Source organism: Anopheles moucheti, chromosome 2, assembly GCF_943734755.1.
Source record: "Anopheles moucheti chromosome 2, idAnoMoucSN_F20_07, whole genome shotgun sequence".
In the NCBI taxonomy this organism is placed as follows: Eukaryota; Metazoa; Arthropoda; class Insecta; order Diptera; family Culicidae; genus Anopheles; species Anopheles moucheti.
This window is the reverse complement of record NC_069140.1, coordinates 36,129,243-36,151,619: the sequence shown is the minus strand read 5'-3', so window position 1 is coordinate 36,151,619 and position 22,377 is coordinate 36,129,243. Positions and strand designations below refer to the sequence as shown.

Sequence of the window (22,377 nt, the reverse complement as noted above, 5' to 3'; positions counted from 1 at the left end):
GTTCCGGACGAAAAGCTGAATTATATTTGAAAACTTTTTGAAGCTCGTACTATATTTGATTAACCCAAACAATTAATCAAATATCAGTACTAATAGCTGAGCTGAATGTTTTAGTGTTATTGTTGAAAACCCAGCACAATCTCTGTCTTCTGCAGCATGCGGGCAATTGTGGGACGTATTGAAACGTTTGATTCAACTCAAGCGAATGCACGATGAAATATTTCAAGCAAAGACACCAACCGTAATGAAATGTTTCACAAATCAAAGAAAAATACACTGTAACTGCAGTAATACGTTAAACGATGTTTGTCCTATGCTAATACATTCGGATGTTAAACAAAAAAAAAACACAAAGGCATACAATGTTACTATGTTGTTACTATTTACAGAAGCTTTTCGTTTTTATTTCATTCATTAAATTCCTTTCACTGTTAAAATGTGCCCAAGCAAACCCCCTTTTAGCTACGCGGTCTGCTAGCGCAAACGTGACTACCACAAACATTTACTACCTGTCTAAGTGTATTTGTTTCTTTTTCTCCTCGCAACGCGCGTTCTGCTTTTGTTTAGCATGCTTCCTACCGCTGTTAGACTTGTTTGCATTCAGTTTTCAACACACAGCATTAGGAGCCTTTTCCTATTGACAGACTGGAAGCGGTAAAGATCACTTTCTCATTTTTCGCAAAGCTCTATTATCCAGCAGCTCCAAATAAAAACAAACAAACAAACAAACATATCAGACGATAAAGAGTAGTATTTAGAGAGTTTCTAATATTAGATATCACGGGTTCTGGTTTGCTTACGGTTTTTCCGCTCATTACTCAAAGCGTGTACGAGGATCTTGCTGTAATTGCAAACACGTCAACGTCAATTTCGATCCGTTTCATTTGCCACCTGTTTAGTCGCCGTTCGCACTTAGTTAATAAATAATTCGTTCGCATTCGATTTTGTTGCTTTTCGCCGGGTTTTTTTTTATACAAATATTTCCTTAAGTAATCTTCGTCCCAACGTTTTGTTTTCTACGTTTGTGCTTATTTTATCCTTCCATGGCTTAAATGAAACATTTAAGACAAGAAAATAGTTCACAACAAGATACAAAAAAAAAACACTCGCACTCACCTCACTTTCACGCATGAGAACAAGTGAGACGCACACACACTAGCTCACTCGTGAAATTGGCAACCGAAACGAATAAGTAAGCTGACAATAAGTTAACAATAGGCCACCGTTTAACTGGGGGGTTTCTCCCCCTCCCTTTTCTTGTGCTGTGTTTCATTCACCTGTTGACCATTTTATACACTTCTATCGGCAAATGGTGTCGCATGGATGATATACATACTTTACACATAGTTATAAGATAAAGGTAATAAATTACGCCCCTAATACTCTGCGCACTGTACTTGGCTGTTGGTTTTTCTCCCTTCTTCTTCTTTTCTTCTTCTGCTTTGCCGTTTCTTAAACTATCCGCATACAACTAACCGCGCTACATTACACTCTACACGGTTTTTGCAAACGCATCCTTTGCAAACCGTCTCGGATCGCTTTTCTTTGTCTTTTTTTTTCTACTACTTACTAACTACAAACAGCTCGTCCTTATCGGGCGGGCGCTTAAGGACGCTTGCCTGAACCTTGTTTTTTTTTTCGTTTTTCCTCGCCATACCCGATCAACGAGGCAAAACAGAGCAGAACAAAACATGGAATCCGTGTGGAGCGTTTCACAAACATTCGCACAAGATTTGCTTGGCAGGTGGCGCTTATAGCCTACTCTCGAAGGATCGGTTCCGAATCCCCCCCGGTTACTGGCGGGTTGGAATCTTCCTGCGTATATGTGTGTGTGTGTGTGCTGTACAGTTGAATAGAGCCATATTGGGGTCGTTTTGGGTCGAGTTGTTTGAAGCATAAATAATTTAGATTGTTTGTCCCGTCCCGACGGCTAGGGAGCTGCTGGTGCTGGTCGGATGCTAATGTACACTTTTTACAGAGATTTTCCCGGTTTGGAACCCGCACGGGTGCGGGCTCAGTGGTACAGCCAGTTCGACGGGATCAGATAGTCTTTGACGGTGTACAGCGATTTGGCGTACCAGTGGATGCCCTCGTGGCGCGGCAAGCTAAGCCGATCGCTGGTGCTACTCCGCTCGAACAGGGCCCACACTTTCTCCGCGAACCGGTACGGCAGAAAGCTAAGGTGCGCGATCGTTTGGCTCTCGATGAGCGCATAGCAGGACGCCGCTATCGAATCGACCACGATCGTGCCCTCGCTCGTGAGGGGCGCATACACGCCCTCCGCGAGGGTGGCCGATATTCGGCGCACCAGCCGCGGCTCGAGCGCACCGTCCACGTGCACCAGTATGTGGTCGCCCTCGCGCACCCGATCGGCAAAGACGTACCGCGTCTCGGACCGTGCCCGGCGCCACACCATCACCAGATGGGCAGGCGTTACCTTCAGCAGCGCGCCACCGTCCGCCTCGATCGTGACAAACTCGCGCCGCTGGTGCGTGTCCCGGTCCATGAACATGAGCACCTCGCTGAAGACGGGTTGGCCGGTTGCGTCGACCGCCTGCACACGCTCACCGATGCGCAGCTCGCTCAGCTTCCGATGGCTGCCGGTCTCCGTCAGGACGGTGCTATCGCCCGTAAAGCAACCGCTCGTATGGCTCGACTGGGAGGAATCTGAAAGCGAACACAAAATGGTATCTGGTTAGTAAAACGGATACAAATTAATGCTTTTTTTGTTGTTGAGAAAGGAGGCATCGAAAGAATACGAAGCTCGTGACGGGTGGGAAAGAACACAAACGTTCCGAAAATGGATCTTGTTGGTGCATTTCGAGTAGGAGAAACACGAGAAGCCGAACAACAAAAAATCTTAAACATCCTCGCGTGCACATACACACAAACGCACGCACATTTGCCGTACCACGGCGGCGCCATGCTGTGGTTAACATATTTACTATCTATTGATTTATTACACCCAGAAAAAAAAATACCAAAAAGCAAAAGAGAATCGCTCATTCTGGACCAACTAAAAACCGCTCGACCATTCGACCATGGAATTGCCTTTCATCTTGCTTTCGCACATTGAAACGCGGCCCTTTGCCGCATCCATTCGGTCGAGCGGTAAGTGTGGAAGGTGAAAGAGGATGGAACGGGTCGGGAAATTAAAACGGTTCCCAGACCGCGCACACCGCTCCCGGTACGTTACCCGCCTGTCACGCCACGACCGAACCGATCCCAAAACCCGGGGACCCTTTTTGCGGCCATTGTTGTGGTGGGTTTTAAGACCGAATCAACCGAAGCCGTAAACGGAACACGCCGATCAATGGCGGCGAAGAATCGCATCCAGCCGCTGTACATCTTCCGAAACTTAAAAAAGAAAAAAATATGATCGTGCTTAGGAAGCGTATACAGCCCAGTTAGTTTTGTGGCCCGCGCGGTTCGGTTCTCTTGCGTTTGGATCTTCCCGTTCTCGTTATGTTCCTTTTTCTGTGTCGAGCAACATCAAAAATCCTTCGAGCGTGCGGGAAATTGGTGGACTGAATGTTTATATTCGCATGGGATTTTTGGCGAAACCGTTTGTCCATTATATTTGCTCGGTTGTTGGCAGCGAAAGACGTAACATTGTAGAACCCAAGGCTGTCAGCGGGGTTTGCATTTGGGGCAGAATAGTTCAAGTGAAAAGATGTTTATAAGAGACATTCTCATCTTGCATTGCCCAAAACATCGAAAAGCTCTTCAACCTCTTCCATCAGGTGCACGATTAAAGGCAGACACTTAGCGCCCAATTGTTTCGTAAATGCGCGTTGGGGTTTTAATCATCCGTAATTGCATTGATGGCACATCCACTAAACACCAACAACGACAGCGAAATATCACCAACCGATCGCGATGGATGGATGATAGCCTCCGGAACGCGCCTCGAGATCACATCAATTTTGCGCTTGAAAAAGTCTCATTTGTCAAACCGCCAGATCGGGCGGTGTATGCGGGACCTTGATTGATGAGATCCACCGAGTTCCTTCGCTTGTCACGCTGGCAGGCCTCATCAATTTCATCGCACTGCCCCGGCCAAACGGATCGATCGGTTTTGGGCTGGTAGAAATAAATCTTTCCGCTTGCACGCGTCCCTCCGCCGTGCGGTTGGTCGAAATTAATTTGATTTCGATACCGTGAGAGCGCAATTCGCGACACTGCCCAGCACCATACACTGTTTCGGTCCAGTTACAGTTCCGATCCACAGTTCTGTGTAAAAGGAAAACCACTGGACGGCACCAGCGAAAGCCGTCGCGTGTGAACTGTCACGGTTCGAGTGTTTATTTACATTGGGCCGGTGCAGTGCTCGTTCGGATTTGTTGCTCCACCGTTTAATGTTTTTCTTCTGTTGGCAGGATGGAGGAGGTGAAAGGAGGGGAAGAGGATTTGTTTGAGGGGAAAGCGATAGGCCGACATTTGATCGAGAGGGTTCTCATGGTGCCGGAGCGTTCCCGAAAGGCTCCTTCCCAAATGGGACGATCGTCTTACGCGGTGATAAACGGTGAAGGATCGCTGACGATCGCCAGGCTAATCGTATGTAGCTTGTATGTTTGTTTGTGTTCTTTTTTTTTACTTTGATTCTTGTTGTTGCTGTTGCTGTGTGTCGCAACCATTATCTCGTTATTAAAAACAGATAAATGATGGCATAAAGAACCAAACTGACAGACGGCTCGGATCGCATGGAAATTGTAAACTCCGACAGCGCTTAACCATAAACAAACGTGGCGGGACGCGTACCGGTTGGACGATTGGTGACGGCTGTCACACGATACCGATGCCGACCCGTACCCGCAACGTTTCGTTTTTCCTGCGCTTTGCCGGAACGTGGACTCGCTGCTCGATATGAATGTGATACAACACACGTAGCCGGCGGTAGAAACGGATACACGAGCACGCACAAAGGGCACCCGATAAGGGAAACTCTAGCGGTAGCCACAGGTATTTAAGAGGTTTCCCGCTTGTTCGATTACGACGCATTGAAGTCTTTCGTTCGCCGTGCAGCAGGTATTGTGGTGAGTGCGTTTACGTTTGAATGAAGAAGCATTATCGAATGTGGTTTAACAGAAATCATTTGTCTGCAACAATTTTGTGGCCAATTTGTGTGTAATATTTTTATACAATTGCATTTAGAATTTTTGTATTGTATTTAAAACACTTAATATAAATAGTTTCGCAAAAGCGAATAGTAAGAGTAGCTCAAAAGGGGAAAGACTTTCAAATAAAGTTAGATAAAAAGCCACAAAATATCGATGTCATTAACTGCATGCAAAACCTTTCATCATGAGTGTGCAGGTTTCAACTGTTTCCAAGAAACATTAATACAGTCAAATACGGCTACGAACATATAACCCGTAAGTGCAACAATAATATTTGCCATTTCTTCCCAATCCGACAAGTACCAACGTCCTCGGAAGGCTTTGCGATCGGAAACACCTGAACAAATCCCGAACCAACAACAGCAGTCCGCAACAGGATGGAAAGCAAACACACAACGAAGCAACGAAAGCACATGCAATGGCTCAGGAAACTTGCGCGTGAGTGCTAAGCAAATAATCCTGCTGTAAAGCATTGTTCCGAACCTTCCAAACCTTCGGCTGCCGGTCGGCTTTTTGCCGGCAAAGCCAGGATAATATCATTAGAAAATTAATTTTTCCATCCCCTGGCTCGACGAACCACGGACGGGTAACAAACAGGAATCAATGCAGGAACCGGCATGCCGCTTGATTAGCCGCTAGGGTTGGCGATTATCCTGCGTAGGGTTAACCGAGGGTTTGCTGATCCGAGGAGGCACTGACTTTGGGCCACTCGAGCAAGTTGGCTTTGACAGGTAAAGCTTGCTTCGTTCTCTGTTCACTTTGCAGCACTCGAAACGAAACGGTTCGGGTGGCTTTTCCGGATCGCTGCAAAAGCATGCCAGCACAAAAAAAAAGGGGGAAACAAACATTTACATGCGCTTAACCGTTTTCTAAAGATGGGCAAGTAAAACTAGAAAGAAAAAAAACGCACAAAAACCTTTCGCATGGTTTGCTTTCACTTGTTATCGATTTTACAGCCAGTGTACGCATTTTGGGTTATTTTGTGTGTAAAAGGGCTCGTTAATTAAAACCCGCCCAGAGTGTTAAAGATAAATTACACAACAAAAGCCTAAAGAAAAAGGCGTTCTTTAGCTTACGGGCTGCAGTTTTTAGGCAGCAACACCACACGGCTAGAAGGTCACGAATGTAACGATCGATACTTACGATCGGCTCAACCAGCCCGCTCCACCCCCGGGAGACAGGGGGTGAGCCAAAGCGAAGGAGAACACCTCGCTAGAAGCACGGCTGTAACAAGATGCTGATATGATCACCGAAAGGAAATGGCCGCGAATCGAGGCCGAAAGATGAACGAGAATTAACAAGCTGCTCGTTAGCCATCTTCCCACCGTTACCGTCTTCTTCTGGATGTGCACACATATTTCCATTTTTCGCCATCCCTTCTTCCCCTTTCCTGTACCTCCGGCTCCGGGGAGGGGCATTTTTTTTTGGTTCGGGATCCCGTCGTTCGAACACGGGGCGTAAACGGGACACCGATTTGCATTCATCAAAAAAAAAAAAAAGACATCCGAGTGTGATGCGGCCCAGAAGCAAACCAGGGACGGCCATGCATAAAAAGGCACCATCTCTTGCCGTGCCGTTCGGGAGTTTGGCAAGGAAATTCGGGCGCTAGCGCAAAGGAGTGCGTGCGCAAACTACAGGTTACACGGCGAGCTGTCGAAGTTGCTGCGAAAGCTGACGCTTTCGGCGTAAACTCAATTACCGGGCCTCGGAATTTCTCCTTTCTGCTTCGCCAATGGTGATTGTATGGCCGCGAGCAAATGAGCAGCAGTCCGGATGATGTTCGCCTGTATGCGCGCGTGTGTGTGTGTGTGTGTGGTGTGTTTCTTCTTCTCATTCCCATTGCTGCCAGTGCCATTGGATGAGGCGGGGGATTTTTTTTTTTGCGTGAAGCGCGTGTAAAAACTTTCGACTCTGACAGCTTGCGCGCGGGAAATTCGGGAATGTAATCCCGCAACGGTTAGCGTTCGAATCGGCCCCGAAAGGACAAGGCTTTATACCCCCTCCGAAGAAAAAAAAAACCCCGAAAGATGATACCACTTGAATGAGGGGCACCGTCAGGTAGAGCGAGAGAGGCTTCCGATCGGGTTTCAAAGATACAAAACATCCGATTTAATTTCTGATCTAGCTTGGTTTTATTTTTTCCCTCTTCGCCTTCTGGTGGATGAAACTGATCGTACCGAACCGTGGTTGAAGGTTGATCCTCTGCGCCCGTGAAGGACGGATCCGGCGAAGAGCGCTGGGATAAGAATCGTGAAACTCACCTGATTTAACAGAACAGTGGATGTGACTGCGGCTCTCGTAGAACACCCAGTCAAACCCAGCCTCGACGGCAAGCCGTGCCAGCATGCCGATCTTCGACCGATCCTTGTCCGACGTCATGATGTCGACGGCGCGACCTTCGTAGTGCAGGGATTCGGGCGCGTGCATGTGATCCTCGTCCCAGCCCTCGGTCACCATCAGCCGTAGACCGGGCCACTGGTTCATCACCGAGACGGCCAGTATGTTGAGCTTTTCCTTGCAGCGCTAGCGATGAAGAACGGAGGTAGGGAAAGAGAGAGAGAGAAAAAGGGAGGAAGGGAAAGAAAGAGAGTAAAGTAACACGTTAGTATGGTGGTGATACGTTAATTAAATTATCCCCGTAATGATGCTAATTATTTGTCAACAAGCCAATACCCATAAACAACTGCGGCTTCACCCGGGTATACCGCATGTGCAACTGCACACATCCTGCTAATAGCTAACAAGCAAAACAACAAAAGGAGCGTGGCGAAAGTTGCTCTAGCGCGGCTTGGGCTGGAGGGTGGAATACGGACAATACACCGCCATGATAACGGGGTGCGACTAGAAGCAGAAGACTAATGACTAGCTTCGACACAAATTGATATCAGACCCCCGCTAGGCACACCAACCTCATCTGCCCCTTTTGGTCAGTTGGGGTGGAGATTTCGATCCCCCCCCCCCCCCCCCCCCCCCCCAGAAGAGGAGGACCATACCAATACACACAGAAAGCTAGTTATCTCACTGCTTTTTTATCGCAACCCATCATAGCCATCGAACCCGTTTACCGTGCGCTTTTCCTGTACGTGCGTAACGCGTGTGGAAAGTGATCCACAGCGGAGAGGCGAAAGGAGGAGCGAATGTGCAGTGGCCATCGAAAAAAAAAACAACACCACCAACAAATGTCTCTCATTTGCATTTACCTTTCGAGCGCCCGAGACTGCGACGCACCCGAAGCTGATTAATGAGGTGCGTGTAGTGATAAAAATAAAAATTAATCTTCCAGCATCGAAACTGATCGTCAGCCGTGGTATGCTGGTGGTATGTAATTTTCTTCACCTTTACCACGGCGGGCTTACAACGCACACAACACAGCCACACGCGCATGATCGTGGTGGTGGTGATGATGAAGGTGATGCGGATGATGATGATTACTTTGGACTTCCATCACGGGTGAAGATCGATTTCACCTCCGCAAAACCAGTTGCAGTTGCAGGCAGCTGGCGGTGTGTTTTCGTTACATAGTAAAGGTTAGCGGTCCACCGCGGACCTGGACGGGTAAAATGAGGGGCCCGTTGTGGTGAAAGGCGAAATGAAATTGTTTCAACTTCCATCAGGCAACGATAATGGTAAATGAAACCGTTTAAAGGCCGTCCGCGAAATGGGAGCTTCTTTTGCAACGGTGTTGGAAAGTAAAACGCACCAGTGATCTTGAGACAAAGTTAGCAACGCAGAAGAAAAATGGCGGCAGGGCTGTTCGGTTTGGTGAAATAGGAAATTGAAAAGTGTTTTATGCACAGCAACAACTTCAAGGTTTGATTTCGATTTATCTATGAGTGCGGTTGTAGGAGCATTTTAGCAAATTTTAAGCACAGATAACATCGAAACCACTGTGGGCCACTTCCTTTTACGAGCAGCGAAAAAGAAGCATCTCTACGGAGCGCTTTTTTCAACGCGGAATTTTTTTTCAGCTGCGTATTCAAGATGGCTCCACCGGCGTACCCGGGGCGCTGAAAGGCGTGGCTTAAAGCTGTTCGTTAAAAATATATATACATATATATATATATATATATATATAGATATATAAACCAACAAAACCGATCGTACTCACGGTGGAAGTTTCGCTCGAGACGCGCCTGGTCTGAACGCATTTCGGTGCTCGAAAGAATGGTGCCTGCCGGTTTGCCTGCCGTGCGAACCGAACGTGGAATAGGGACAGGTGAATCCACCGTTAGTCACCCGCTAGGGCAAAGCTCAAACGCGTGTTTCGGCCACCTTGGCTTGGCAACAGATGCTAGACGGATCGGAGTACAAAAAAAACCCCGCTGAAGCACCGATGACTCGTCCCGGAGTTCCATTTTAGAGAGAAAAAAATGTAGAATTGCTCCGTATGGTGCTTTTTCGGGGTTCGTCGCTTGTGTGTTTCCTTCTACCGGAGTGAAGGTATTTTCCCTGGTTTGAGCCGCATACTCATCGGTGAATCATTTGCTTCCCAGAACCGATTGGGAACTCTGTTACTCCGCACGGCCTGATTCATTCTAAAAGACGATTAAACTCCCCCGTCGAAACGCTAACCTTCTTGATTAATCGCATTAACGTACGCAATTCCAGTGCCGCCATTTTGCGTGAACGAAAGTGGAATTTCTTCCTTCAAAAGGTAAGCCGTTTTGCTTTCACTGTGGAAAAGATTAGCCAAAACGTCCGCTGGTCGGCTACAACCTAGAACGATCGTGCCATCCAATCGGAATCCAGCTCCATCTTTCCATTGCGAACGAATAAAAAAGAGGCAAGAAAAGGTTGTTTTGGAACGCTAAATTAAAATTTATGTTTGTGTGTATTTACGCCGATCAGGCAGACAAACCGTTCCGGGCCCTCACCTTGCATTGGTGCTGCTGCTGCTTTATTTTCCTTATTTTCCTTCCTTATCCATTCTTTGGCTGATCATCATCACAAGCGCTCTTACCGATCGTCTGCGCATGGGGTTTGTTTGCCATTGCCGCCCTTAATCGTATCTAAAACTTTTCGTCACAGATGTCATATTAGGCTGGCTAAATGGTGTCATGCCTGTCAGACGACGGACCTCCTCCCGGCCAGTGCCGAGATCTTGCGCATTCCAACCGCGAAACCAAAGGGAAAAAAAAGACCAAACGCACACCGTAATTGGATGCCGTTTTTCGGCTGCATACTGCGGATCCAAACGCTTGCTTCATCTTGCCCCCTGAACCCGCATGCACACGGTTTCCTTTACCGGCTTGGCTTCGTTTCGCTTCGTTTGGCCGGTTCCCGGGATCGGCCTCGGTTTCTCGGAATATCCCGAGGAGCGCATTGGCCACGGCCTGGCCAAGGAGAATGGGTTTTGGTTTTCCGTACTTTTTTTGTTTCTTTTACAATTTTCCCAATATTCTTTTCCCACCCATTTCCTCCTGGCCTGGTTCGTTCGGCTCGCTGTGGGCTGGATGTTTGTTTTAAGCGCTACCGGAGACGAATCGATTCCCAAATCGACTGATCCGTCCCTGACCAGCTTTTTGGCTGGGTGACCAATTTGCCACGGCGTCTAAATATTTGGATGTGTTTCGTCCCATTCCCTACAACGCGCAAGCACCGAAGGACACCGAAGGGACACCGTTTGCCCTTTTTCGGTCTTGCTGTTTTGCTCCCGAAGGGCCTTCAACATCACACCGGGTAGGCCCGTGACGGATCGTTGCTTTGGTGTGCTTGTACGTGTGTTTGTTTGTTGGATCCGATGTGGACAAATTCTGACCGGCAATATCGATTAACTGCAGTTGACTGACTTTGACAGCTTTTGCCGTCCGCTGGCATGTCTGTTGCGAAACGGTTTTACCCTAACCTTGACCACCGAGCTGCGGGAGTTCCGGGAAATGGGTTTTACGTTTATTTTTATTGTTGATTCTGTGGTTGCTGATCGTTTCTGTTCCTGGTTAGTTTTCATGTTTGCAATTCATTTTCGGCAAATTTACTACGCCCTGCCCAGTGGGTGAAGGGAAATTTGCAACAACTTTTGAAAAATGATCGCCATTGAGTGTGGCACACCATTTCCCTTGAGATTGGAGATTTTAAAATTATCAAAAGATTACAACAAAACACACAAACACAAACACGGAAGCCCATTCCAGCTGTATTTCCCACAGCCACACGGTCAATATGGTTCCCAGGAGGCGAGTGTAAACATTTGCTAAAGTACGCTTTGTAACCCGTTTCCTTTCACAGGACAGCACCGAAACCGTGCGCTAATGGGAAAAAGGAAATTTACACTCGTTTGTTAATTTTTCCCTTCGCCGCGTAGCGCGCCGCGTTTGTTTGCGGCGTGCTTGGAAAAGCCTCTCCCAGGGTGCGGCCAAACAAGCTACCTGAAGTGGCGATAATGTTCTTCACTCGCCTAATTATGTTTGTGGAGTCTTTCCCACAAAACCCCCCCCCCCCCCCCCATCCACCACCGACCACCGTGTGGCCCGGGCCCAATGCGCAACCCATTTGCGATGTCAATTAGCGCCAGCGAGATGCTCGCGTAGTTTCCCGCCCCGAAAGGAAAGCTCCCATTCTAACCGTTCGCCCATCGTGTCCTGGAACGGGTGGCGCTCTGGGCGGTGTGCGTGAAAGAGGCTTTTGTTACCGTGTTGGTTTGTTTGTCAACAAGGCCGGCCTCACAAACGGTAGCTTCCCACTTCGCTGCGTAGGCAAACGACGTGAGCACATGATTTACTTCGCGCTACGAGCGCGCTCTGAAAGCATTCCAGCCGGACGGGTGGGAAAACGAACCCACTCCTTTTCAAAACTCCCTTTCCGCACTTTAAACCCACTCAACAGCAGCATCAACAAACTACAAACCAATCCGACTAATCGGCAGCTTATTTGGTGCGCTACGGCCACGATAAGCCTGCTCGAGTTTGAACCCGCTCGACCGACCTGTCTAATGCTCCGATTTATACTCCACTCCGACTCCGACGCCAGAGTGTGTCACACTTCATGTCAAAATATTTCGTCAGCTCCGAATTCTCTCTTCGCCCGCGTTTGCGTTTAATCGCACCGGCACGATCTAACCGGCCACCGTAAATGGTCGAGCGTACCCCGTCCATGCCGTCTGGCCGGTATGTATTGTATCCTGCTGCTGCTGAGGTAGCTGCCCCCGTCCACCCCGACGCAATCAAAACCGTTTAAGCGTCAGCGCAAAAGCGACGTGCGACAAATTCCGACGACTTAAATGACACGGCGCGCTACGGCTGGATGCGTGGTTGGTTGCGATCCAACTCGGCACGATGATAAATGGACGCGCTCCGGTTGCTTCCCAAAGGCCGGCCCCATTTGTCAGCCCTCCCTCCGTTGGTACCGGCGGAACCACACGAAGCTTGCCTCATCCGCATCGAGATGCGTGGCCCTCGGGGTGGGTTTTGTGTGTCCCATTCTTTTCATTAAAGGCATCCTTTAGGCAGTGGACATAAATGCCGCGAGCACGTCGGGCCAGGCGGGAAAGGGAGCAAAAAAGAGGGGACGAAAAGGCGAAGAATTAAAAAGAGATAAGTATTAAATTACATCGCATTAATATTGCTCACTTAGTTTGTCATTTCAAGTTCAGCCAGAACGGGTTGAACGGAGTGGCGGTGGAAAAGGGTGTATATGGTTCTGCTGGTTGTATCTTCCGCACGCAAGTACGCGTGTGTCTTCGGTGTGTGCATTAAATGGTACATCGTGTCGTTGGGCTTTAGGGAACCTCAGAGGTCCCTCGTTAGGGTTATTCAAAACCGCCACGAGCCTTTTACTTCTGTTGGTCTCTGGTGCAACCTGCTTCGGGTGAGCGGTGCGGCATATATTATTGCACCATGTGCGATACCGATCGCAAGAAGGTTAAACGATGTCACACGAACACGGCAGGGAAAGGAGCAAACAGACCCGACCGTCGTACCCCGTACTTGAGTCCTCCGGTACCATTTGTACGCATGTTGATTAATGGTGCGAATGGTGTGTTTTCGCTTTTTTTCCCTTTTGCCCGGTTGACATTATCTTGGCCACCGATTGGTGAAAAAAAAAACACCACGAGGCAGACCAGACAAGTGGCAAGATGGAAAATGCATGATTAAAATGTAATCTTATATAATGCGCGGTATACGCAATTTGTGAACCGTACGGGGAGGTTGTTTTTTCCCCTCCTTACGGTGTACGGTACCCCGAATCGGAGTTAATCATCTGACCTTCTGCTAACGGGTGTATCGAAAGATTACAATCGCGCAGGAAGAACCGAACCACCGGGAGGGAGGAAATAGTCGTGTGGGGTTGCCGGTGGGATCGAATTTCAATTACAGCACGGCAACCGGATGATGCTGCTGATGAGACTGATGATCGGTGGATTGATCGGTGGTACCCGTTCCCGTCAGGACCTCCCGTATTGTGGGCGATCTGAACTCGGTTGTTCCTTTTTTGTTTTATTCACTCTCCTTTGAGGCAGGTTAGTAGCTTCCTCGGCATCCTTACAAGTGGCGTGTATGAAGATGAGAGTATGCGAAGTTTGTGGCAGCGAATAGAATCGAACCAACAGGAAGAGAAGGAGAGAGAAAGACCGAAGGAGAGTGTGTGTTCGAGTGGATCAGTATCCGGAGGATGTAATAGGATATTTGACCTCACCGAGCGAGGATCGATATCGATACCGGATCGATGCCGATTTTCCGCCTTCTCGCGACCTCAGCGGACACACCACACCGAAACCAAATTTTTTGGCTTAGTGGCTGGCTATCTTCCTCAGAAGCAGAAGGGGAGGAAAAACAACAACCAAATTGTGAGCCCGGTTCGACAGGTCGGCGCGGAATGCGACAAATTCCTGCGGTTTTTTTGGCTTTGCCGTGCATGTGGTGTACGCCTGCACGGAACCGGTAAACCTTTTCCGGCGAAATGAACTTTGATTGTAATAAATCCTTTCGTGAAGGCAAACAACAAGCCAGGCAAGGTTAACGAACGGACAGGGACGAGATTTGGGTCGGGATTTCGGGTGAGCCGGGTTTTTGTGGAGGTTTTTGGTTGTTGCGTCCGTTTGCCGCCGATGTGTCAAGCTTTCTGTCACAACAGCAGTATAAATATTTCATTTACCATCAACAATATGCCCACAATGTAGTGTACAATTTTTGCCTTTGCGCGGCTTAAAGCTGCTGCATTTAACCTCCACGGTGTCCTCCCGAAACGGTGGCCAAACGGTCGGTGCGAAGATGAAACACGTCCCAGACAAGCGGCACACTCCATCAACACTCCACCCCGTCCGTTCGTTCGTATCGGTCAGAGGTGTTTGGCACAAGTGGCACGGCACAGGTTGTTGTGCCACAACCCTCCCAGGGGCAACCCTGGGGCCAATTTAAGCCTTATTTATGAGACAACGAAGCAAATGACTGTGTGGCGCACATTGGGCTCGGTTTGTGGACGCTACTGGCCAAAACGGCGCGAACGATTATCCGTTTTTCAGGCTGCCGATTATGTCCACCGACCAGAAGGAGGGAGGTGGGGAGGGGAGGAGCACCAGATCCCGTTAATGTGCACTACCGCAGTAGACCGGGCGGGAACGAGCTGCTTGTAAATTCCCGTTGCTTTTAATTCGCAACCGCAGGTAATAAACTTCACCGAGCGGCAAACGACGAACCCGGGATGTGGCGTGGCGTGGCGTGATGTTCCACCACCCTGTACTAACATGTGTCACATGCGCTGCACACGACATTACGTGCGCTTAATGTCACTTCAATAAATGTTTTGCGCGGGGGGATTTTTGCTTCTCGCGCGCAAAAGGAAGCATGAACGCGCAAAACTTGCGCCGATCGTACCGGAGGATCGGAGGAAACCGACACGATTCGCTATGCTGCTTATGCTAATTGAGTGGTGATTTAACCATGGTGGTGGATAACGGACGATTTTGGTGTTCGTTCGTTTTTTTCCTCTCATCGTCTCTAACGGATTTGCAGGGTAAAACAAAACAAAACAAAAATACAACATACATCAAACAAAATGATGTGTTTTTCGTTTATTTTTTTGTTACTTTGCCATTCCAAACTCATCCATGACGAAATGGGCAATTTTGTGCAGGAATGAAAGAGCTCCAATACTTCTTCACAGGAACAAAACAGTGTAACAGTACGAACATCCCAAATCGTGGTAATTCCACGCTGGTTCCACAACGTGGATCATAACTTATGCTGGTCGATATCGATACGAACGATCGGTTTGTTGCCGGCTGTGTGCTTTGCAACCAGTTTGGTGTAACCAGCGTGGTGGCTTTGTTTCGCACCATTTCGCACGGAACCCCGGACGCTCGTCTCCCTTCGCTAAACGATCATCTTCCTGCACGATCCCGACAATAGGCGACGAACCCTGCATACTCCAGCGACGTTAATCGTTCCGAGTCGATCGTTCATCTTCTTCACCGGGGTTCACGATCGGTTCGACTGTGGTCCATTCCCACACCATGTCCGGCACGCACACCGACGTCCCTTTACCTGCTTCTTTCCTGTACCCCTCACCCCCCACAATTGGCACGATCGAGTTACCCTTTTTGGGGCAGGGTTTTCCAAGGCGCGCGCGCGCGAACATGGCATTTTCGATGTTCCATCGTGCTAAACCGTGGCGATTGCTCACAACTGATACGCATCAGCCGGTTGGTCTACCATCGACGTTGTTCTATGTGCGCCATTTTCGTCCATTTTCCGTCTCTTTCGCGTTGCTTTGCGCTTTTGGCGCACGGTGAGGATGAGATTGCCGAACGTTTTGTGTTGCGTGGAGCGTCTACGATGAGTTGGCAGTACGGGTGGGTAAACGATCGCCTCCCCGTACGAAGCTGGAGAGGTACGAGACACGCTCAACATGCTCAAGCAAATTGCTTTCCCGTGCTTTGCAAATTGTTGCCGGGCCCATTGTTTTAGTTGCTAAAAATAAACCCATCGCCCACCCCATTGTCCAAATGCCAGTTACACTATTTACCGCACATTTGTGTACATTCTACGCTTTGTGGAGTAGTTTTTTTCATCGTCACATTGCACAGTGTATTGGCCTTGGGGAAAAGTAAAAACTGGAAGCGTCTGAAAAAGGGCACTTGCTTTGGCAGTGCGCTTAAACCATTTGCCGAAACCCGGCGCGCGATCGAATGCCACCTGTGGGAACACGAAGGAAGGGAAACAAAAGAACTAATTCTTACACACACCGCTCCACAATTATAAACAATTGATTGACTTTTAATCGTGTTGCTTTAACCGACCGGCCCGACTATAATATTCAACGCCACCATAAACCGGGAAAACCTTTTACTGGCCGGGCAGCGAACAAAACCTCCGCCACGGTTGCGTTTATCGTTTTATGGAACGTTTGTTTTCTCCTTTACCGTGTTGTGGTTTGCCCGAGCTTTTCTCTGCTGCACTGCTGTGTGTATTTTATTGTGCCCTCATTATCGTTTAGCGGTGTTTGTAGTCTTTAGCGGGCCCACCAAAAAAAACGCCGTCAAATGCTGAAGCAAACTATCTTTGGCTTGAGATGAGATGCAACTGATCTTGTATGGCAAAAGGAGAAGGAGGGAGAGAAGTGGAAGAGGGTATCACAAGGGTGGCGTGGTGTGGCCGAAAATCAAGTTCGAACAAAGTTTCTTTGTTTGGCGCTGCTCGCAATCGAAAACCGCCGCCTGTTTCTGTTGCTGATGTTTAGCTCTCGGATCGCACTCGATCGCTAATTAGCGCCTTGTAAATGCGGCCCCAATGTGTCTCTGTGCGTGCGTGTGTGTATGCGTTTGATATGATGCCGAGAATAGGGAGCCATTCCGGGGGCAATCTGTTATACTGCTTCGGAAGGCAACCCGGGTACCTGATTTACTTACCTTCTCTTGCCAGCATATACACCGCACACACACAAAAAAAAGCTCCGACTTTACAACCGTTTTAACTAATTCCCTGCGCTGATTGCTTTACAGCAGGCCCGATCGCCAAATGCAAACACACATGCGGTGGTGGTGCGCAATTCGCCGCCATAAACATTCAAACTCCATCGACCAAAATCGCTTCCATCCGTCGTTCCGTGGCTTGTTGGTGCTACACACCGGTGGCGAAATTGTGGCCAACCGGGAGTATTGGGGGAGTGTGTGTGTGTGTGTGTGTGTCATATAAATTCCATAATTGATTGGAAGTTGGACGTTTGGGCCATGGGTCGAAATACCGATAGGCCGCTGTCCGGTACAAACAATCGAGCGGAAAAGCATCTTGGAACAGTGGGGTGGCACCACCCAATCTCCCCCGCTACCCCACCTTATTGTTATTTCCTCACCGTAACTCGTAGCTGTTTGAAAACCCCGAGCCGGTCGTAAATCGATCATAAACCTTGCGGCATTTACCGGGCTGCTCTATTTTTCCACCTGGCCCACGTCGTACGGTGCAATTTTGCTCGCTCTTCGCTATCGGTGCTTACCCGAGCCGTTCGGATGCTAATGATGATGGCACATTAAAACCAGGTCAAACAATTGCCAAAAGTCCCCATGGGTGGCCATCGTGATTAGGATGTGAGAGGAGGGGGGGACGGGGAGAAAATCAGGCGGAATACGATTGATGTCTAATCCGAGATCCTGAAAGCGGTATCGAGCGATGATTTACAGCACACCGCGCGATGCGCATAGAAAGATGGGACCGCGCATAAATCTTTCCTTTGTCGCTGTGTGCTAACGTCAATACATCAAGCTGGTACGACGCAGAATCACACCCGCCTGCCTCGGGATCGGACCGATACGTCCTGCAAGCCGTCGCCGTCCCCCGAAAACAGATCTGGGATTCATCGCGGCGTTCCGATTCTAATAGCGCTAATAAATCGCAAAGACACCGCAAAACCGGGTCACGACTACACGGCACCCGATCGTCTTCTGTCGGCACTGCCGTAACGAATCGTCCCGGCCCAGGCCGCTCTAACGAACAAGTGTCAAAACTATCGACTACTCGCGTGCGACAAAGGCAGTATGAAGTGAAGAAAAACCCCGTTCCTCCTATCCACACCCGGTTCGGGAAAATATCAAACAAAAATGAATCTGTGAAATAAATAACACACACACTGGCCCTGGCTGAAACAAAGTAACACCGCGGGGCCGCGTTCATCCTTAAGCGATAGTGGTGTGATCGATCGTTATTTCGCTTCTTCGCTTTAAGAACCCTTTTTTAATTCAATTATACCAACAAGCAAGAAGAGAAAGAAAGAGGGTGAGATTAAGGGAAGGGGTGGGTGAGAGGGGAGGGGGAGTGAATGGGGGTAAGTTTATTAGTACACGGTGTACAAATATTGGCCATCATCGTACAGCTGTCAAAAGCGACAGTTAAATATTTACGTTCTGAACCAGATTTATCTCCCAATACCACCGGGTCTCTCCCTTACCTCCCCCTATCTCCCCCCCCGCGGGTCCTACAAAGTCCTCGGTTTTTTGTCCACCCGAGAGCCCCTGCAGTATCGCACACAATCTGTTGATCGTTTGCTTACAATTGCGGGCATTCCGTTTCTTGCTTTGTTTCACCCTTTTCGGTGGGGCGACCGTGGGGTGGACTTTTGTTTTGTAATTACTCATGTCAAATACTGTGTCCGTTCAGTGGATCAACAAATTGGTAACGAGATACACTTACCCTTTCACACACACACACACACACACATGCCACCCCTTGGAACCGCTCATCAACAGTGTCCAACCCCGTTCATGTTTGACAATCGCTTGTTAACAACATTCGCTACAAGTGTTTTTCCCTTCCCCCACCCAAGGGTACATTACCCCTTTTGGGCGGGTGACTTGAAAACGTAACGCCGGCCATTGTGACGGCGTGCTCCCTTTCTCCATTAGAATGCGCCACGGTGAAGACCAACCAAGGGAAAGGGTAAGCGTCTAGCCCCGGTCCTTCCGAAGTGCCGATCCGATCGTACGTTTATGGTAATTTCACTGTCCCATTCTATGGGGTTTTCCGTTTCTGCCGCTGAACTCGCAGTTGCTCGCTACGACCGCAATCCTTTGCTTCTACGTGTGCCAGTCTGAGCGTAAGTCGGCCGTGGTACGGAAGGTTTTTGTTTTCCTTCGGCACACACTACAACTTCCAGCGCATATCGCATGCGTGTGCCTTAAAAGCTTTTCTTTACCTCCTTCTCTCTTTCCCTCGCCCTCTTACGGGGGCCACCCTGAGCAAAGAATGGGACCCGTGGCGTACTGGAGATTCAACTAAAAAACGGTAAACACCAAAATACTGAAGAAGCAGCTATTTAATTTTGGTTCAGTATGATTAAACAGTTTCCAACAGTTGTGCTTTCGCCTCGCGTATGTGTTTACGCTCGGTGCGTGAAATCTATTTTGTTTTTGCGGGTGTGAAAACAAAGGCGACCCCAAAAAGAAAAAAAAAGCACAATATCTCCTCCCCCTCCCTCCCGGGTGTATTCAAAACCCGCGGCAATCGATCGATTATGGCTGGAATTTCCTTTCGCAGGAAATGGAAGGTGGAACGCGTTTGTTTAACCAGCTTAAGAGCACGAGCCGAAGCACAAACGCGCCCGACATTCTGTGGTGTGTGAAAACGGCTGCGACGGGGATAGATGACGATCTTCGTGCCGCAAATGCAAGGTGTGATTTTCGATATCGCTTGGCCGGGTACTGTTCCAATGTTTGTGCCGCATGCGAACCGTACCGATCGAATCGGTATATGGGGAAGCGAAAACAGTGTACCGAAAAGCAAAACAAAAACAAAAAAAAAGCAGCACAATGACGCTTTAGCCTAATGTACCGCACGGCAAACGGCGACGACCCTTGTGGACCACTTTAATTGAATTTTAATAATTTATTTACATTACTTGCGAACGATGCGCATTATGACAGCGGTTGGTGGGAGCGGATGCTGGGCCCGATTCGCAACACAACGGCCGCACCCCACGGGCAAAGTGTGGCCGGGCAAGGGGAAGTATAAACAATCGTGCGCGATTGTCGCCGTTGAGAAGATCCAGATTCCCGAGCGATCGTGGGACCGGCGGATGGAATTTGCGCCTGGAATCGATGAGACATCAGAAGTCTACATTGAGACAGCAAAAAATGAGGGTGCCCATCGTACGACGGATGCGATTTTTTTTTTAAATCAGAGCCTACTACGCGTCTGGAAATAGACAAAGCGCTTAGAAAATGTGCTAAACAGCACAATCAATAAATGAAATAAACCAGATGCACGATCAAATGTTGCTCTCGGATTTGTTGCAAGCTAAAACTACGCGATCAGTTATTTCTGCTAGTTTGTTTCCTTTTTGGAATTCTATTACAATTATATCGTAGTTGATGAATGATACATTCGTTGCGTCTAGACGACGAATTTCAACAATTGTTAAAACATCATCCAACTCTTCGAAATTTTTAATAAATAAATATCCGATAATGCAAAACTGCTTTGTAATGCAGATGGAAAAAATAAACATCATCAGACGACTGCAGTATCGAACCCCCCAAAATAGAACAAATCGCTAATACATCCGGGTCCATCCCATTCTTCAAATCACTACAAACCCATCCAGTGGTGATGATTAGTTTGACGCGCGCACTGTTATCGCACGGGCCTCCTCCCCGGAGGTCATAAATTTAGAGACTCGCTCAGGACGGGATACAGGTGACACATATCGCAAATCGACGTAATCGACGTTTGGTTTGACGATTGATCGGGGGGGGGGGGGGGGGGGGGGGGGGGGGGGGGGGAAGGTTCACTTAATCCGGCCGATATGAAGCGCTACCAGCTGCTCCCCCGTTGCCCGATAAGATTAGGGCCTGGTACAGTTTAAAAAAAAGAAACAAGGGAACTCACACCGATAAAGGTAATTCCCCGACATTGCATACCGATTAGTCGGTGCTGTCGCCCGGTTTTTAGCTGTGACTTTTATTTTCGTTGGTGCAGGCACAAATGCTGGAATGCGGATAGGGGTTGTACCGAGGATCAGGAGGGCGTCAAGGCTGTGTGGTGAATGTAAAGTATTGAGGTCGACCATGTACCATGTACCTTTTATCAAACCACCGTTGCGTTTACATTCGATTTAACCGATAACGCACGTTGCAATCGTCGTGTTGCATATTTTTTTATTCCCCTCGTGTGTTTTGCTTTGCCCGCCTTTGTACGGTGCAGCGTTAGTGTGGAAGGAATATCGAGAAGGACATTCGGCCTTGGGTGTCATCCATCATTCACCACCCGTCGACACTGTCCATTTTTGACCCCGCGGGAACCTCTCGCCGTAAAACGATAAATACGGAAGTTTATGGCGAGATGGTATATTTTTATGATATCTGCTCGTCCCTGAACGCCTGAAGGATCGGGTAATGAGCTGGAGGTACGCGTGCGACCTTCCCGTGTCCTGCTGGAATTCCCCGTCCACTCACCTGCGTCATAACACGGTCCGCCCCGGTACCTTCCTCGTCCTTGAAGATGATGTCCTTGTTGTAGTTTGTCTCGAGACTCCGGAATTTGCTGTCGTTGCGCGAGATCGGGCCCTCCTGCATGCCGGACGCGGTGAGCGTATTTTCGCTCAGGTTCGGCACGTGCTGCTTAAACACCAACGGTGTCAACTTGCGGGTCCGGCGTGGACCCCCGATCCCGCGGCCCGGCCCACAGCCGGCCGTCAGCTGGACGAGCGTCAACAGTACCACCATTATCCACACCATTGTCCTGTTTCGCGGCGGTGTGACGCTTGTGCTACACCGTACCGCACCGATCGCACCACACTCGCTCACTGCGCCACGGCACGGTCGCACATACCCTGCGTAACCGGCAGACACCACCCCCGGCACACTGCCGGCCGTCTCCACATCGTACGGATGTCCGGGCAGCGGACAGAGCGGGCCTGTTGATTGCATTTCCGGCACTGGATCGGGCGTCGCCGGCACGCTGACGACGACCGGCACTTGTCTCCAGCTGCCCATACGGTTGTCACTGCACAGATTGCACGCCCGGGCGGACGAAGACCTTGCCGCACTCTTACGGTGCATTCGCCTATTCGCGTTGGCCGACGGGCAGCCGGCACACGGAACGTTAAAGCCACGCCACTTAACCTTTCTTTTTTTTTGCGCAACCACGCCAATCTCGCACACAGTACACACTGCACCTTGTATTTCTTCGCACGCACTCGCACTGCGCTCACACGCGGAGATTGGCTGCGTGAGACACCTATTCAGGGTGACTGATACACACCTTTAACCAACGGCACTAGTGACTCCGGTGACACACCCTGTACCGGGCATTGGGTTGTGGTAAGAATGATTTCC

The 22,377-nt window shown here is 49.1% G+C and overlaps 1 protein-coding gene across 1 annotated transcript; it reads right to left on the bottom strand.

Moving 5' to 3' along the window:
- Positions 1 to 2,014: 2,014 nt before the first annotated feature.
- Positions 2,015 to 22,101, bottom strand: LOC128309438 (protein hedgehog). The gene is made up of 3 exons (XM_053045827.1): positions 21,496 to 22,101; positions 7,382 to 7,643; positions 2,015 to 2,667 (listed from the first exon to the last, which is right to left on the bottom strand). Exons 1-3 carry the CDS (start codon positions 22,099 to 22,101, stop codon positions 2,015 to 2,017), a joined length of 1,521 nt encoding a protein of 506 aa, XP_052901787.1.
- Between the last annotated feature and the right edge of the window lie 276 nt (positions 22,102 to 22,377).